Source organism: Brachycentrus maculatus, unplaced genomic scaffold, assembly GCF_059751285.1.
Source record: "Brachycentrus maculatus isolate JH-2025_06_01 unplaced genomic scaffold, ASM5975128v1 h1tg000124l, whole genome shotgun sequence".
Classification (NCBI taxonomy): domain Eukaryota; kingdom Metazoa; phylum Arthropoda; class Insecta; order Trichoptera; family Brachycentridae; genus Brachycentrus; species Brachycentrus maculatus.
In genome coordinates, this window is record NW_028280877.1 from 767,101 (window position 1) to 786,100 (window position 19,000).

At 34.1% G+C, this 19,000-nt stretch overlaps 1 protein-coding gene across 2 annotated transcripts in view; it reads left to right on the forward strand.

Annotated features, from left to right (window-relative positions):
- The first annotated feature begins 657 nt into the window (after window positions 1–657).
- The window catches only part of bves (popeye domain cAMP effector bves), a 90,255-nt gene continuing 71,912 nt past the window's right edge, over window positions 658–19,000 (forward strand). For both annotated transcript variants that reach the window (XM_088260089.1, XM_088260087.1), the window contains exon 1: window positions 658–1,608. In XM_088260089.1, the coding sequence (XP_088116215.1) occupies window positions 1,090–1,608 (519 nt within the window). In that variant the 5' untranslated portion in view covers window positions 658–1,089. The remainder of the gene's footprint in view (window positions 1,609–19,000) is intronic.

Sequence of the window (19,000 nt, forward strand, 5' to 3'; positions counted from 1 at the left end):
GAAAATATTTCGGTTAACTGGATGGAACTTTATAAAAATGCTAAAATGATTACAAAAAATAAATTAAAAGTTACGCTTTTAGTATTGAGATTCATCAATTAAACGTTTATTTAAATGAAACATATTGGTACTTAGGGTAATATTATACATAAGTTTTTGTATGAATATCTTGAAAACTTTATTTAAAAATTATTTCAGTAATTTCTTCACAATCATAAAGCAATTGCAAAAACTTAATGAAACAACACTTTACGATTCCCTACAACTTAAATTTTTCTAACTCACAGAAACATAAGTAATTCCCTAACATCTAAATTATTTAACAGTATTTTTTAAACTGTAATTATTTATGTTTACCTTGAAAATAATAATAATAATAAAAACCTACTGACGTGATTTTCTTGCGGCTAAAAGCTTTTTTTCTTTTGAAACAAATTTATTTTATATTTTTTTGCTTTTTTTATTTATACAGTGCAAAATGCTGTTTTTCGTGTTCCAATTGGATTAAGCGCATTTTTTGAATTCTCGATAAAAAAAACAATATTTGAGAAATAAAATATTTTTTCAAATATTTTTATTTTTTTGGATTCGCCCGTAAAAGTTCTTACCTCATCCAATTTTTTCTGTCAAATGTTTTCATGTTACCGAACCTGTAATGTGACATTGCGTCTGATTCGAACAGAAACAACTGGCGGTCCGCTGCTGGTTGTCAAATCGAACTAATTGTGCTCGAAATACAAATTATCACTAACATGAAATAATATTCGCCACCCTTTATAACAATTTTTATTTCGTTTACGTTATTATTTTTACTGTTATTCGTTCAAATAACGCGTGCGTCGATGGTATAATTTATTGTGCATTTTCCGAAATATATTGATTTTGTTTATTTTAATGTGCACCTCGATTGCTGTTCGAATACTGATGTTCTAATGTATTATAAACTCTTCGGACTGTACGGTTTTGGAATTGAGTCATGTGAATTAAATAAGACGGTGTCGGGGATATCGTTTGACAGTGTCGAAAGAATGTAACATTAGTGATGTGTTTATTTTTTTTTGGCTCGAAATCGCATCGTTTAGTGCAGTGATGTTATTTTTAAGTGCCTTATCAGTGGCCATCGCAGATCATAATGCGACCAGTTCTTACGATGGCTTGTCGTCCTCCTTGATTCCCACCGTCACCGACTACTCGACTCCGGACTACTCGTCCTCCACTGCAGACATGGGGCTGATAGACGCTCAGACGAATGCCATTCCGCCGATAGAAGACTGGGCGAACTACACTACCTTCGATAAGAACTTTATTTCTGCCGTGTTCGGGATCAATTACTGCCTGAGATGGAAGCAGCCGAATCACATATATTTCCAGCTGGCGAACGCCTTCTACTTCTTGTCTTACCTCGCTCCCAACGGGATGTACGGGATGCTGTTCTTGCGGTGCACGCTGCTGATTGGCTGCGGGTTCACGGCCCTGTGGGCATGGACGATCGAGTGCTTTTTCGACGCTGTCGTCTGGAACGCCGTGTTTGTGGCCATTAACTTGGTCCATATTTCTGTGCTCCTGTTCTACTTGAGGCCCATCAAGTTCTCCAAAGAAGTGGAAGAGGTAAGCACAAATACAAAACATCTATACCTACTTCACGTTTTGCTAATTCATGTATACAAATTACATAGATCTTTTGTAACTAAATTATAACACATTATAACTAACTTATTAACTAACTATCACACCGTTTCTCCACAGGGGTAGGCAGAGAATGCCTCACCAATCTCTCTTCCACATTCATACATCTTCTCATACACACACGCCGATTATTCCGACTCCTACCCTGACCACTTTCAAGACATAACTGATTAAAAACAAATAATAATAATACTTCTGTACTATTTACTGATATTTAAATATATTTATCATAATGAATTTTTTTTAAATATGAATATTTATCATAATAAAGTTGAGTTATAAGTATATCCACATATCGCTCACTCCTTTCTACAACGTCATTATAAAAAAACTTGATTTTTCATGAGATTATTTTATAAGTTTAAGAATATAATAAAATGTATTAAAAATAAATATCAAGCCACTTATTGAACTTTTTACTGTACAACAGATCTTTTTAGGTAAAACCTGAAGGTTTTTTCTCCATTTGAAAAATATTTAGTATATTTAGTATATATAAAAATGATTAAACAATACCTTTTCTTCAAAATGCAAAAACAACACTTTCTGCCCTGTAGCGGATAAATATAAAGTTTAAATTATGCCACTTTTGCTAGGATATAGTACATTTTCTGGGCATTCTGAAAATTGACGTTTTTTTAAATATGTCATTGTTGAAAGGAGTGAGCGATATATTAAGATATTAATAAATTTTTAATATTTTAATATGTTTATCATAAAAAATCAAGTTGATAAACTAAGATATAAATTATCTAAATGTATCTTGACTGGGATTGAATCTTTGCCAAAATTATTACAAACTGTGATCATTAAACCGTGTTGACATTAATATGAAAAATATTAACTATAAAATCTTAATAAATCTAAACATTATAATTAATTCCTTTTTTTAAGACAACTAGTTATAGAATTCAGACACTGTAATCATTTTAGTGCTAGCTATGATAATAACTTATAATGAATGGACAGTAACTAGTATATATTTCTTCATATTTCAACGGAGACATATGTAAGACATAATGTGAGAAAACTGTCCACGCTGTATTAGAAACACACATTTACTGTCAAGCGAAGCTTTCATATAAACCTCTGTATAATCAATAACATATTTTCTTCTTCTTCCTCTTGGTGCAGGCATTGTTCCCTGTTTTTAAGAGAAATTAGCCTCCTGCGATGTCGATTCCCAGCTGTCCATCCATCTCTTTGGTGGTCTGCCCGGAAATCATTTACCTTTAGGGTTGGCCGTGCAGTGCAATGTGGGGGTGTCTGGATGGTTCCATTCTCCTCACATGTGCATATTATTGTCTCCTTCATTGCCTTCCCCACCTAACGACATCTTCTATCTCGTGTATTTCTCTTATCCTGGTGTTCCTTATTCTATCTCGTAGACTCTTGCCAGATATGCTCCTTAGGGTCTTCATTTCTGACACTCTTACCTCGTTTTTGTTATCGCGGTGTCCACATACCATTGTCTTCTTCGTTGCCTTACAAAAATGAAAATGAGATTTTTAAGTTTTTCGATGTGGCCCACCGGCGTGACCAAAATACCTTATGCGGCCCTTAGTGCCTTTAGAGTTTTACACCTCTGCTATAAAGCTTTATAAAAAGCTGATAGTAATTCACTTTATTCTGAATTACAACATAATACCTGCAATTGAAATTTTAATCTGGGTGGTAAAATTACTATCTTTATATCATGATAAATACTATACATTATTTATCTTTAAAAAATGTGGAATTTTACGGAATGTACATACCACCAATAAATGTATAATTCTGTATACATAAGAAGAAAAAGTGGAGTAATGAATGAAATATTTATACTGATATATTATACAAAAATGATCTTGCTCTTCATATCGCTCACTCCTTTCAAGAACGTCATAAATCAAAAATCGTCAATTTTCAGTTGTACATGTTTTCGGAATGCCCAAAAAATGTACTATATCCCAGCAAAACAGGCATATTTCAACTTAATATTTACCCACTACAGGGCAGAAAATGTTTTTGCATTTTTGAAGAAAGGGTATTGTTTAATTATTTTTTTAAATATACTAAATATTTTTCAAATGGAGAAAAAACCTTCAGATTATACCTAAAAAAATCTGTTGCACAGTAAAAAGTTCAATAAGTGGCTTGATATTTATTTTTAATCTAAGTATTGTGTTATATTTTTAAACTTTAAAAACGTTCTCCTGAAAAATCAAGTTTTTTGATTTATGATGTTCTTGAAAGGAGTGAGCGATATGTGGAAAGGATTTTATTAATTATTTTCATCTCATTAATTAATTTGGCACTTTATCACTTTGTGGTAATATCTATTAATTTTTAATTTAAATTTCACATGATTAATACCACTATTTCTTAAAATGTATTATGACGTGTTTCTATGCGTTCCGCATATGGTGTTTCAAAATGATGCGGGTTGAAACACGTGTCACAATAGATTTTAAGAAATATGTAGTGGTATTTACCGAGTGAAATTTAGATTAAATGTTTTTATTTAAGCTTTAATGAAATAAATAAATGCCTTAAAAATTGTTATTACAAACGTTCTTCCTTTGTTTTTTTTTTATTTATTTGAAATGTTTTAAAATAACATTCTGTCGAAGACAATAGAATAACATCATACGTTTATTTGTTATAAATATTCATGGTAAATTGTAAATATTTTAAATGATACGAAAAATAACATTCATTTACTTAATAAACAAACAAATTTTTTTTTAACATTTTGAGTATGTCCAAATACTTGTTCACAAGTCTGGATTATCTCCAATTAGGACGTATTTTTACATTATTTTTGACATCTCAACATAGATGAAGAAGAATATGGAAGTCTGGGCATTTATATGACTTAAGACCGCCATAGGCTGTTTTAATTGATCACTGTACACACGTGTAACATTTACCAATTCTACCCATGATTGACAACCGCGCTACTCAAATTCTTGAAACTGTGTTACGAGTTTGATTAATATATCTAGAAATTTCAAGAACGTGAGTAGTGTGGTTGTCAGTCATAGGTAAAATTGGTAAATGTTACATGTGTGTGTAAAGTGATCACTTAAACCAGTCTATGACGGTCGTAAGCCCTGTTAATGCCCAGAATTCTATATTCTTGTACATCTATGTTGAGATGTCAAAAAAATGATTGAATCATTGAAATCATGAAAATCTTCGATAATTTCGTTTTTGTACTAATTTAACTAATTAACTAACCATTACGCCGCTTCCCCGCAGGGGTAGGCAGAGAGAATAGAACGCCACACCACTCTGTCTATGCAAACATTCTTCTCCTCTTCCATGTTCATGCATCTCCTCATACATACCCGAAGATTATCTGTTTTGTTTTGTCTTTTACTTGATGAGAAATATTTCGCTCACTCCTTTCAAGAACGTCATAAATCAAAAATCGTCAGTTTTGAGTTGTGCATGTTTTCGGAATGCCCAGAAAATGTACTATATCCCAGCAAAAGAGGCATATTTTTAACTTAATATTTACCCGCTACAGGGCAGAATGTGATCTTTTTGCATTTTGAAGAAAAGGTATTGTTTAATTATTTTTTTAAACTTACTAAATATTTTTCAAATGTAGAAAAAACCTTCAGGTTTTAACCAAAAAGACCTGTTGCACGGTGAAAAGTTCAATAAGTGGCTTGATATTTATTTTAAATACATTGTATTATATTTTCAAACTTTAAAAACGTTCTCCTGAAAAATCTAGTTTTTTGATTTATGACGTTCTTGAAAGGAGTGAGCGATTTGTGTTTTTTATTATTTACAAAAATACTTCAATTTCACACTATTTCCGTAAGCCTGTGCGGCTCATTATTAGAAATAGGTATCAAATTGTGATAGAGTGGGTTCGAACCGAGAAACTCTGACTTGAGAGTCTGCGACATTAACCACGGGACCACAACCCGACACAATTGTAATTTTTTTAAATTTTCACCGAATCATTTTGCAGCGAAACGTTTTTGGTGCAAAATATTTTGGTTTGCCCAACCTCTAGTCTAGTGATTGTCGGGAGTACTTCACTAACGGCGTGAAGTTCGGTATCTGTCCGGTACTTTGGATACAAAACTTTGTAAGTTAGTGAGACTAATCTGCCGTAAATACAAAACAACTTTATTAGCGTACCAGGCACTTGACAAACTATCCACTAGATTGTGTTAAGTTTTGATTAATTGCCTCATCCATCCTCGCCCCTTAAATTTATTTAATTTTTTTTCATGGCCGTAACCTGTTATTATAAATGATACAAAAATAATTTTAAAATATAATAATAATATGTAAGTATGTAAGTCCGCCTCCATAGTGTAATGGTCAGCACGCTAGCTACCGTACTGGAGGTCCCGGCTTCGATTCCCAGGGGGGGTTAAATAAATATAAGTGATTTTTTCACTCTACTATTTATTCAATATTACCCTGGACTGGTACCTGAAGCGGAGGGCTGATCACCTTTCCTTCACGTGTTAACGATCAAGATAACAATGCGTTTACATGATGCAGTGCCCTATGCACCATCGGGGTTTGAAAAACATGGATATATGGATATACCCAGTAGCGTGTATAGAGAATTAATTGAGGTGGATAGTCAGGTAAGCTAGGTACACTACTTAGTAAGGTAGGGTAGGTACTGGTTGCGTTTTTATATGTCGCGCGGGTAAGTTAGGATAGGCACTGCTTTTCTGCCTATACGGAAGGCACGCCACTGCACGTAAACGAAGAATACTCGGCTTGATCAAGCATTTCAAATACTTGAAAGTGGTAAGGTCAGGAGTCGGAATAATCGACGGGTATGTATGAGGAGAGGCATGAATGTGGAAGGGGCGAAGATTGTTTGCAAGGACTAATTGGTGTGGCGCTGTATTCTTTCTGCATACCTCTGCGGGGAAGCGACGTGATGGTTAATTAGTTAGTAAGTACTTCCCAAGTATACGAAATCATCAACCTGTTCCATAACTAACTAACTAACAATCACGCCGCTTCCCCGCAGGGGTAGGCAGAGAGAATAGAGCGCCACACCACTCTGTCCTTGCAAACATTCTTCGCCTCTTCCATAATTTCCCCATTTACCGAAATTGCACACCCAAATTCATTTCTTTCAAAAATCATAATTAAATGAAAACGATAAAGGAAATATGTAGTTTAATTGTGATTTTTAATGATACAAAGAGTTATCTTAAAAACCGCCTCCGCAGTGTAATGGTCAGCACGTTCGGCTACCGTTCTGGAGGTCCCAGGTTCGATTCCCAGGGGGGGTCAAATAAATATACGTGATTTTTTCACTGTAATATTTATTCAATATTACCCTGGACTGGTACCTGAAGCGGAGGGCTGATCACCTTTCCTTCACATGTAAATAATCAAGATAACACTGCGTTTATATGACGCAATGCCTTATACACCATTGGGGTGCGGATAAGGGTTTTGTTTCTCTCTCTCCCTATTTTAAAAAATCCCTTTACACGAAGGGTATGTTAAATCCGATATTCCTTGGAAAATTCCCAACTCTTAGGATGCATTTCAATAAGTTTGTATTATTTATGAATATAGCTTTGCGAGGCTGGCGTGACTCGGGGGGGCTGGAAATAAACTCCAGAAAACTTGCTGCAGTGAAATATGCCTCCTTCGTACGCTAAATAAATGAATAGCCGACAATTTGAATAAGCAAAATACCCCCTCGGAGTTCAAATTTTAAAGTCACTAAATTTAAGTCGCTTTTGGCGCGCGCCTTGTAGCGTGAACTCCATAAAAACTATTAGTCGGTACTCAACCCCCTAAAACCCACCCTTATCCAGTTGAAATCATCATATTCTCTGCTGAATTACCTTCGCTCTAGAGCAGGGATGGGGAACGAGGGACCCGCGGGAGAAATTATCTAACCCGCTTGAAGTTTTAGATATTATTGTTTTTATATTTTTATATTTTAACCCCTTGTTAGGGCATTATCAAACAACAAGGCGAAACAATTGTCACAGTACAATTTTTTATGTGTTTTTGTTAATAAAATACAACTTAGTAGACTCAAAAAATCTGTGTTTTATTTAAAATTAATACATAAATTAAAATGGAGTTCTACAAGTTAAACGCCAAATCAATAAATAAAAATTAATTAACTTTGTTTTCACCACTTTTATTGTTAATACAATTCAACGTACTGGTTTCAACAATACATTGTCATCATCAGGGTTTATTTTAAATAAAAAACATCAAAAACATTAAAACACTTTGACCAAAAGCTTCCACACACTCCATAAAAATCCTAAATCCTAAACATTTAGGATTTTTATTTAGTGTGTGGCAGTTTTTGGTGAAAGTATTTTAATGTTTTTGATTTAAAATAAACCCTGATGATGACAATGTATTCTTGAAACCGGTAGGTTGAATTGTATTTATAAAAAAAGTGGTAAAAACAAAGTTAATTAATTTTATAAAGATATTATAAAATTATCCACAAAGTATCTGCGGAAAACATTCAAGAAATTATTGTTTTTATTCAAAGCTTTCATTTGATAAAAATAAATAAAAGGCGCCATCTTGGATGAGTCCAGCCTCGAAATCTACAAAAAATCTGCGATTTAAAGATTAGAGAATAAAGCATGTTAAATTGTGAATGGAGGAAACAATGGAGGAAAAAGTTGAAAATACATTCATGGAATTTATACGTTAAATGTTAAAATCAAATACTGGTTTTTTGAGTCTACTAAATTGTATTTTATTGTTGAAAAAACACATGAAAATAAATTTTGTTAACAGTTTAAAAACCAAAACTCTAAAACAAAACACCTTTAGTTATATAAAATGCAATGGATAAATATAACGATGTGTGATTATTGTTAATAAGTTTATATGAAAAATCACAAGACTATCGGTAGCATTCTTATTGAAATATGTAGAGAAATAAGAGATATATGAAGGTTTAAACTTTAGATATTTGAATAAAACATCAAATTTCATCATCGAACGTTTCATGACGTCATATGGTTTATTATCTATGGTTTATAGAGCTGTAATAGTGAACATGTACTGTGGATTGTTTGATTACCACTACACTACCATTTGTGTTATACAAATATGAGGGGAGGGTAAGGGGTGGGAGGGTGGACCATAGACATCAACAAAAAGAGCCGCCAATAATTAAGCAATGTTACCAATATTAAAATAAGTCCATCGTTTCTGTGACGTCATTCATTGCTAACTTACGAAAATGACGTTTCTTCTAAGGCGAATTTTCCAAAAGAAAATGATGAATGAAAATATTAATTATATCGGCTGTTATAAACACTTCACGAGTCTAATACAATCCTTTATAGGTTGAGTATGTTAAATTAGATATTCCTCCCGTCTGACAAAGATCCATTCCACCAGGAAATGTCAGTATAAGACACAAATCTAATATGCTGTTTGCGATGCACACGGATGACGTGGCTGCCGTTCCGCAACCGATTATTGTACACTATTCATTGATCGCGAGCAGTCACAAAGCCAAGGACTCCAATAAGCCGTAGCGAAGGTACTAACAAGTTCATGGAGACAAGAAGTACGACGTTATATGATAGATGATCGAATGGTGATAGAAGGAAAGAAGGCTGAGATAACCATTATCCATCAAATTAAGAAAGGTGTGTTGAGATGGTTAAGGCGTGTGGAACGAATGAGTGAAGAAAGAATAGTAATGCAAATTTATGAGGTTAATGTGGTCGGTAATAGAAGCAGAGGAAGACCGAGGAAATCTTGGCATAATCGAGTATTTCAAATACTTGAAAGTGGTCAGGTCAGGAGTCGGAATAATCGGTGGGTATGTATGGGGAGATGCATGAACGTGGGAGAGGGGAAGAATATTTACTCGTAAAGGTGTGGAGGCTAAAAAAAAAGACATAACGTCCAATTTCTTTTGTAAAACGTCCAATTTGATTTATTAAATGTCCAATTTGATTTATTAAATGTCCAATTTGATTTTTTAAATGTCCAATTTGATTTGTATATGTCCAATTTGGTTTGTACACCGTCCGATTTGAAGTGAAAAACCTATATAGTTTCCTGTGTCTCGTTAAACGATTCACAATTAGTTCCAATGGTAGCCGATTTGAAAATGCCATTATAAATATTTTGATAACACCTGCTCGTATAATAGTCTCCAATCTCCACGGACCGTACAAAACATCTGCGAATAATGGCGAACTGCCCTGATGCGGCCGTGAATTACACAATGTGCGCTATTTGTGCGCTCTTTGTGCGATAGTGGACACTCGTTACGGAAATTTAGATTATTTGAGGTGTTAGTTACCGATCTATTGTCCTGTCTTCTCGTTCGGTCTCACGCGTCTATAAATTTAATATATAGTGATACCTCGCATAGCGCACTTCATTCGTTTCATGAGCGAGTTCGTTATGCGAAACGCCATTTTCCATAACAATGCATGTTCTAAAAATCGTTCTGTAGCACAAAATATGGTACTGTAACATAAAAAAGATGTATATCTGATATCGCTCACTCCTTTCAAGAACGTCATAAATAAAAAATAGTCAATTTTCAGTTGTGCATGTTTTCGGAATGCCCAGAAAATGTACTATATCCCAGCAAAAGGAGGCATATTTCTAACTTAATATTTACCCGCTACAGGGCAGAAAGTGTTGTTTTAGCATTTTGAAGAAAAGGTATTGTTTAATTATTTTTTTAAATATACTAAATATTTTTCAAATGGAGAAAAAACCTTCAGGTTTTACCTAAAAAGATCAGTTACACAGTAAAAAGTTCAATAAGTGGCTTGATATTTATTTTTAATACATTGTATTCTATATCCCAGCAAAAGGAGGCATATTTCTAACTTAATATTTACCCGCTACAGGGCAGAAAGTGTTGTTTTAGCATTTTGAAGAAAAGGTATTGTTTAATTATTTTTTTTAAATATACTAAATATTTTTCAAATGGAGAAAAAACCTTCAGGTTTTACCTAAAAAGATCAGTTACACAGTAAAAAGTTCAATAAGTGGCTTGATATTTATTTTTAATACATTGTATTATATTTTTAAACTTTAAAAACATTCTCCTGAAAAATCAAGTTTTTTGATTTATGACGTTCTTGAAAGGAGTGAGCGATATGTATAGATGTAAAGTCTGTGTATTTACACGGCTTACGAACTAGCATAGGCTGGTTAAGTGATCACATTGCACACGTGCAACATTCACCATTCTACTCTTGATTGACAACCACACTACTCAATTTTTGTTACTCCTACACACTCGTGTATCATTAATCTCATGACAATGCCTCATATACTATATATAAGATCACAAGAGACCTACCTGTATTTTGTATTTAGAGAGCTTTTATTGAGAGATCCTTGTATTCGGATGTATGCAAGATTCGAACCCCGGATTATTTTTACATATGCCTTAAAACGTGATTTATTTTTATTTTTATGCAGCTTATAATTTGACCAGCCGTACATTACTATGTATTTACGAGAAGGATATTACGACCTAATATATCGCTCACTCCTTTCAAGAACGTCATAAATCAATAAACTAGATTTTTCAGGAGAACGTTTTTAAAGTTTAAAAATATAATACAATGTTTTAAAAATAAATATCAAACCACTTACTGAACTTTTTACTGTGCAACAGATCTTTTTAGGTAAAACCTGAAGGTTTTTTCTCCATTTAAAATTTTTTGTATATTTCAAAAAATATATTGAACACTACCTTTTCTTAAAAATGCAAAAACAACACTTTCTGCCCTGTATCGTGTAAATATTAAGTTAAAAATATGCCGCTTTTGCTGGGATATAGTACATTTTCTGGGCATTCCGAAAACATGCACAACTGAAAATTGTCGATTTTTTATTTATGACGTTCTTGAAAGGAGTGAGCGATATAAGACCTGCGCTATATTACTTTTCACTTCCCCTGCGCTCATGCGAGTATATGAAATGAATAACAGAAATAGAATATAGGCCCGTCGCGACTTTTCCATTCTCGACTTCCTGCCTACCGCCGTCGCTGTGAGGACTTCCTTCCGCCAATGCACCACGACCGCGCAATCATATTACGAAGAAAAGATGGCGAACTTTGTATACATATACGAGTCTCGTGTGATAAATTAAAGGGAGGATAGATATCTTCATACCTTTTTCTTCATGTTGAGTTGCGAAATATTCTGTGTGTGATGTAATCACCTTTCTTTCTTTCTTTCAACGATCAAGATAGTGCCCTATGCACCATCAGGTGCGGATGAGGGTTTGAAGATGATGAACTCGCGTATTTATTTTCTGTCAATGTTCTTGAATTTTTAAAAATGAGAAAATGATTGGTTTTATTAATTGATTCAGCAGTCACTTTGTGGTAATATAAATCTGTTTTTAATTTAAGTTTTACTTGGTAAATACCACTCTTTCTTAAAATTTATTATTACACGTGTGTTGGTGCATTACGCATCATTTTTACATACAGTATTTAACAGGTAAAACTTAAATTAAAAATATATTATTGTTACCTGAAAAATATCTTAGCAAATTTTGACTTAATATCGTGAGTATACTGGCAAAAAACGTCAACTCTAAAATCCCTAAAGCTTTTAGCCTAAATAAAATACGCGCTATTAAACTTAATGTTAAATTTACTTTTAACTAACTAACCATCACGCCGCTTCCCCGCAGGGGTAGGCAGAGAGAATCGAACGCCACACCACTCTGTCTTTGCAAACATTCTTTGCCTCTTCTACATTCATGCATCTCCTCATACATACCCGACGATTATTACGACTCCTGACCCGGCCGCTTTCAAGTATTTGACATACCTGATTGTGCCGAGTTTTCCTCGGTCGTCCTCTGCTTCTTTTTCCAACTACATTCGCCTCATAAATTTGTTTAACCGTTCTTTCTTCACTCATACGCTCCACATGTCCGAACCATCTCAACACACCTTTATTAATTTTATCGATACTTTATCGATAATTTACTTTTAAAACTACATAAATATGACATTTCAAACTATTTAGTGTATTTTGTCAGTTTATAGAACGTTGAAAACTATATAATTTGCATTATTAGCTCCAAATTGCATATTTTCAAGTTAACGTTTTTGCCATGACACTCACGATATCTAGCTCGGTATATTGTAATAAAGTGTGCAGTAATGGACGTTGAAAGCTGTCCCACCGCATGCCCAGATCTGATACAGAAGCATCTAGGCTTCCTGACAGATCTGCTCTTGCAAAGCAATTTTTTTTAACTAAGTTTCGAAATTTATTAAAAATGTGAAACAATATAAAATTGTATCCCGATTTTACTGTGAATTTACATTTAAAAGCTTTCAATATACCTGTCACTGCCAATCTAAATAAATACAAGTTTGTAAATCCGTCACCAAATTTTCTAGAAGTACCTACCCCGGTGCAGGCAGTGAAAGGGATTAGTATTTAGTTCAGTTAGTCAGCTAGATCCGATCCGTTGCCCGGTACACAGACACCCACAACCCACGACCAGCACAGCAGACAGACACGGAACAGTGCAAAGACATTTACAGAGAATGGTCAGTCATCGTATTTCCACTCAACCATTATTATGCAGTAATAGACTAACCAATGTAAGGAACATACAAGTGTCGAGTCGAAGGAGTTAATAAGGTATTTCCTTTTACCAAAATAGCACTCTGCGGTCACTCGCCATTCCGAGCATTAGCCTGGCGTAAATAAATTGTGGCCTTTTTAGCATAATATAACATAAATCAATTTACCACTCACGTCATCAAAGGTCAAATTAATAAATAGCTAGCCGAGAAGGTGGCTAGGTGAGGTTAGGAACGATCTGCGGAGGAGTATGTGTTTCCGGCGTTCGTTTGATGGATTCACGTCTACCATAAAAAGCGAATGAAAGAAAAATGGTAGATCGTGAGACGAAGACATGGATTCTCGCCATTTTTGGTCATTTTTGCATTAGCAGGTTAAGGTGAGATAATCGATAACCCGCAACTTAATTGTCTTTAAATCCAGGCAACATTTAATGTAAAACGTCCTTTGGATGGATTCACGTCTATCATACAAAGCTAATGAAAGAAAAATTGTAGATCGTGAAACGAAGACATTGATTCGCCATTTTTGCATTAGCATGTTGAGGTGAGATAATCGATAACCCGCAACTTTATTGTCTTTAAATCCAGGCAACATTTAATGTAAAACGTCCTTTGGATGGATTCACGTCTATCATACAAAGCTAATGAAAGAAAAATTGTAGATCGTGAAACGAAGACATTGATTCGCCATTTTTGCATTAGCATGTTGAGGTGAGATAATCGATAACCCGCAACTTTATTGTCTTTAAATCCAGGCAACATTTAATGTAAAACGTCCTTTGGATGGATTCACGTCTATCATACAAAGCGAATGAAAGAAAAATTGTAGATCGTGAAACGAAGACATTGATTCGCCATTTTTGCATTAGCATGTTAAGGTGAGATAATCGATAACCCGCAACTTTATTGTCTTTAAATCCAGGCAACATTTAATGTAAAACGTCCTTTGGATGGATTCACGTCTATCATACAAAGCGAATGAAAGAAAAATGGTAGATCGTGAGACGAAGACATGGATTCGCCATTTTTGCATTAGCATGTTAAGGTGAGATAATCGATAACCCGCAACTTTATTGTCTTTAAATCCAGGCAACATTTAATGTAAAAAGTCCTTTGGATGGATTCACGTCTATCATACAAAGCGAATGAAAGAAAAATTGTAGATCGTGAGACGAAGACATGGATTCGCCATTTTTGGCCATTTTTGCATTAGCAAAAAGTTAAGGCGAGATAATCGATAACCCGCAACTTAATTGTTTTTAAACCCGGGTAACATTTAACGTAAAAAAATGATGCTTATAACACCCTTTTTGGATCGAAAAAATTAGTTTTTATTCGAAAGAAATATTTGGTTTTGAAAATAATGAATCCATTATTTATTTTTTCATCTTATTTTATTTTTTATTTGAAAGAAGATGGAAGTTCGAGCATTCAAGCTCTTATGAAATATATTACAAATATAAGTTATTCTTCGAAATAAATATATGGTTTTGAAAAGAAAATTTAAAAAAAATGATAAAATATTTTTTAAATGTATATTCTAAAATACAAATTTTGCGCGAACTCTCGTGTGGCTCTTCGCGCAGCCGGTCGCGTACTGAATTGTATATTAGCGAGTACACCTTTAAAGAGTGGCTAGATTACGAACATAGCGCTATTTCTACCGGGTTACTGCGTATCGTTATAAAAGCCATCCAGACTCTCCAACATTGCATTGCACGGCCAATCCATAGGTAGAAGAGTCCCGGGCAGACCACCAAAGAGATGGATTTACAGTTAAGAATCGACATCGCTGGAGTCTAATCCCTCTTAAAAACAAGCCACAAGATGAAAAAGAAGACATATCGACATTATTTTAAGCAAAATAATGCTTTTGCGTCTGTGTGTGTACGTGTGGCATTAATTTCTAGAGACTTTTGCGAACATGCGAGTAAACAAGTCGTCGCAAACAAATTGTTTAATATCCCTGACTCTTCCGCGCCATATGATTGAATATGTAATTTTGTATACGATCCGCTCGCCCCGTATCATATATCGCCAACCATCCCTGTGTGCTTACGCTCCGTTGACAAACAGCTCTGCGATCAAAATAAATCAATATTACATGACGTCGTGTGTTTGTCAACACGGTCACCTGATCCAGTAACGGGCATTATTTATTTTCTTCATTTTGACTGATTTGTAAATGTGGCATGTAGTATCAAAACTCGAAATATCCATTTTTATTTAACAAAAAAAAGTTTTTGAAAAGAAGAATAGTATAATACCACTTATTGAGTTTTATTTCAATTGATATTTTTTTATTATTTAAAAATATTAATATTTTTGTTCGCCTCCGTAATGTAATGGTCAGCACGCTCGGCTACCGTTCTGGAGGTCCCGGGTTCGATTCCCAAGGGGGGTAAAATAAATATAATTGATTTTTTCACTGTCATATTTAATCAATATTACCCTGGACTGGTACCTGAAGCAGAGGGCTGATCACCTTTCCTTCATGTGTAAACGATCGAGATAACACTGCGTTTATATGTCGCAGTGCCCTATGCACCATTGGGGTGCGGATAAGGGTTTTATTTATTATAAAAATAACCAACATGCCATTCCCCAAAGTTAATGCCGGACCAAAAAATAATACAACAAAAGAAGTTATGAATGCAGTAGTATTTGTAGAATGTTAAACTTATTTCATTAATTGATTCGGCAGTCACTTTGTGGTAAAATCTCAGCCAAATCATATCATTGTTGTGAAATCAAACATACAAATGTGCTTCCGTTTAGTCTTTTTGAACTAGAAAACTTTTAAATTCTTTAAATAAAAATGTTAAATAAACAAATATTTTTAGTTCTATTTTTGCAAAAAAGCTTGAGCATTACTTAGTTGTATTAAAATGTTATTTATTTAATTACAATAAATTGTAATTTAAATGCGTTATTCATATCCGCCTCAGTAGTGTAATGGTCAGCATGCTCGGCTACCGTTCTGGAGGTCCCGGGTTCGATTCCCAGGGGGGGTCAAATAAATATAAGTGATTTTTTCACTGTAATATTTATTCAATATTACCCTGGACTGGTACCTGAAGTGGAGGGCTGATCACCTTTCCTTCATGTGTAAACGATCGAGATAACACTGCGTTTATATGAAGCAGTGCCCTATGCACCATTGGGGTGCGGATAAGGGTTTTATTATTATTATTATTCATAGAAGAACTGCGTGTGGCTCATGAATCGCAGTTTATTACCTTTGAGCTAAAATGTTTTACAATAATTAGATGTAACAAAGTCTTGGCAGGGCATTATTGTCAATGACTTACTAACCAAGTTCTGGCACTTCAATTGTGTCTTCTCCTGAATCATTACAAATTTTGATTTGGCGCTCTGGTTGTAAATGATCAAATGAGAATGAAACCAACTTTTATACTTAAACCCTTGTCCGCACCCCAATGGTGCATAGGGCACTGTGTCTTATAAACGCAGTGTTATCATGATCGTTTTACACATTAAGGAAAGGTGATCAGCCCTCCGCTTCAGGTACCAGTCCATGGTAATATTGAATGAATATTATAGTGAAAAAATCTTTTTATATTTATTTTTACCCCCTTGGGAATCGAACCCGGGACCTCCAGAACGGTAGCCGAGCGTGCTGACCATTACACTACGGAGGTTGACATATATTTATACTAGCAAAAAATTATCTTTTTACAAACAACAAATTTTCATTAATTTCATTAATTAATTCGGCAGTCACTTTGTGGTCCATCCATTTTTAATTGATGTTTTACTTAGTAAATACCACTATTTCTTAAAATCTACTGTGACACGTGTTTTGATGCATTCGGCATCATTTCCAAACACCGTATGTGAGGCTAATTCGAAATTTTAGAGTTGGGTGCTTGGGACGTTGTAATTTAACAAAAAAAATAAAACACAAAGTAATCCTGGAAATATATTAGACAATAGTGGCATAAGTATATAAATTAAACTGCGACTGTAAAAATTCGTATATTGGTATGACTTCCAGAAAATTCTAAACAAGAATTTTGAAAAACAACAATATCATACAACATTTTGAGTGTGTCCAAATACTTAAGAATAAGAATATGGAGAATTCCATGGAAGAATTCCATATTCTTCTTCATCTTTGATGAGATATCAAAAAATAATATGAAAATAACTCCTGTAATTGGAGATAATCCAGATTTTGTGAACAAGTATTTGGACACACTCAAAATGTTGTAAATAAATTATCTGGTCAAATTATAAGCTTAATAATAAAAATGAAAATGGTATTTTCTGGCGTTTCTCATGTGTGTGATTATAATCCAGGATTCGGATCTCACATACTAATATAAGAGTTTCTGCTTAATAAAAAGCTTCTTTACATCTCACCAATAGATGTCTCTAGTGAAGTTCTAGTGATTCATGAACAAGGTTTCTAAATTGGTTCATATATATAGAACTTCCAAGAATTTGAGTAGTGTGGTTGTCAATAATGGGTAGAATTGGTGAATGTTTCACATGTGTAAAGTGATCACTTAAACCAGCCTATGACGGTCGTAAGCCCCGTAAATGCCCAGACTTCCATATTCTTCTTCATCTTTGATGAGATATCAAAAAATAATATAACAATATCATAATTTATAATTTGTCATCGTGTATTAAATACATAATGAAAAATTGTAAAATGTCATATACATTGAATTTGATCGCGGCACACCTGTGTCCGGCTCACGGCACACAGTGTGCCACGGCACTGCAATATGTAATATTCTCAGTAGATTCAGAAATCCCGTTAGTACAATAAATAATATTCTCAGTTAAAAATAACGCAAATAATGCGTAATACGTGCAATGCAAATACAGGAGTAACGCCGTCTTCCAACGGTGGCGTAAAGCGAGGTCCCTCAAGGTCTGAGCTCCCTTTCCAGACGCCAGGCCCTCTGGAGCGCTCCCTTCCAGCTGTGTTATTATTTTCTCTCGCGGAGGCTGCATGTGGAATAACGCCTCGCATCCCGGCCCCGCGCGGAGCGCGAATACTAAGCGCGGAACACAATGTGTAACACTTGGCACCTTTCCAGGATGGGAATGATAAAGCGCCGCGTGGAGCCTTTTGAAATTTATGCAAATGGAGCTCTAGTGGAGTTTGCGTTTGACACCACTCGAAAAACCATTAATATATTTTTTCATATATTACTAGCTGTAGCCGGTCGGTGCTGCGGCTCAGTTCTGGTCAAATGGAAAAGAAAAAATATATTACGCACACATTTCTCACATTTATGACATCTTAATGTACGTATATATATATATATATATATATATATATATATATATATATATATATATATATATATATATATATATATATATATATATATATATATATATTTGAATATGTGTGTATGTATGTATATATGTATGTATACATGTATATTTATAAATATATTCTTATTTTTAATCTTCTTACCTAAAAAAAAAAACTTTCACCACTCTCATTAATTCCTCTCCTTTCCTTCTCCTTCCTGCAAAATCTGTTTTTTATACCATACCCTTTTTTATATCTCTTAATGTTTTTTATAGTTATTATAACATGCATGTGGAATTGTTTAATTGGCTTTATTTTTATTAATGTAACTATTTTTGTTAATGTTATCTAATGTTAATTTTTATTATTGTTAATGTAACTTTTGTTTATTATATACTTTTTTTAATGTAAAGCTGTACAATTCCCGAACAAAT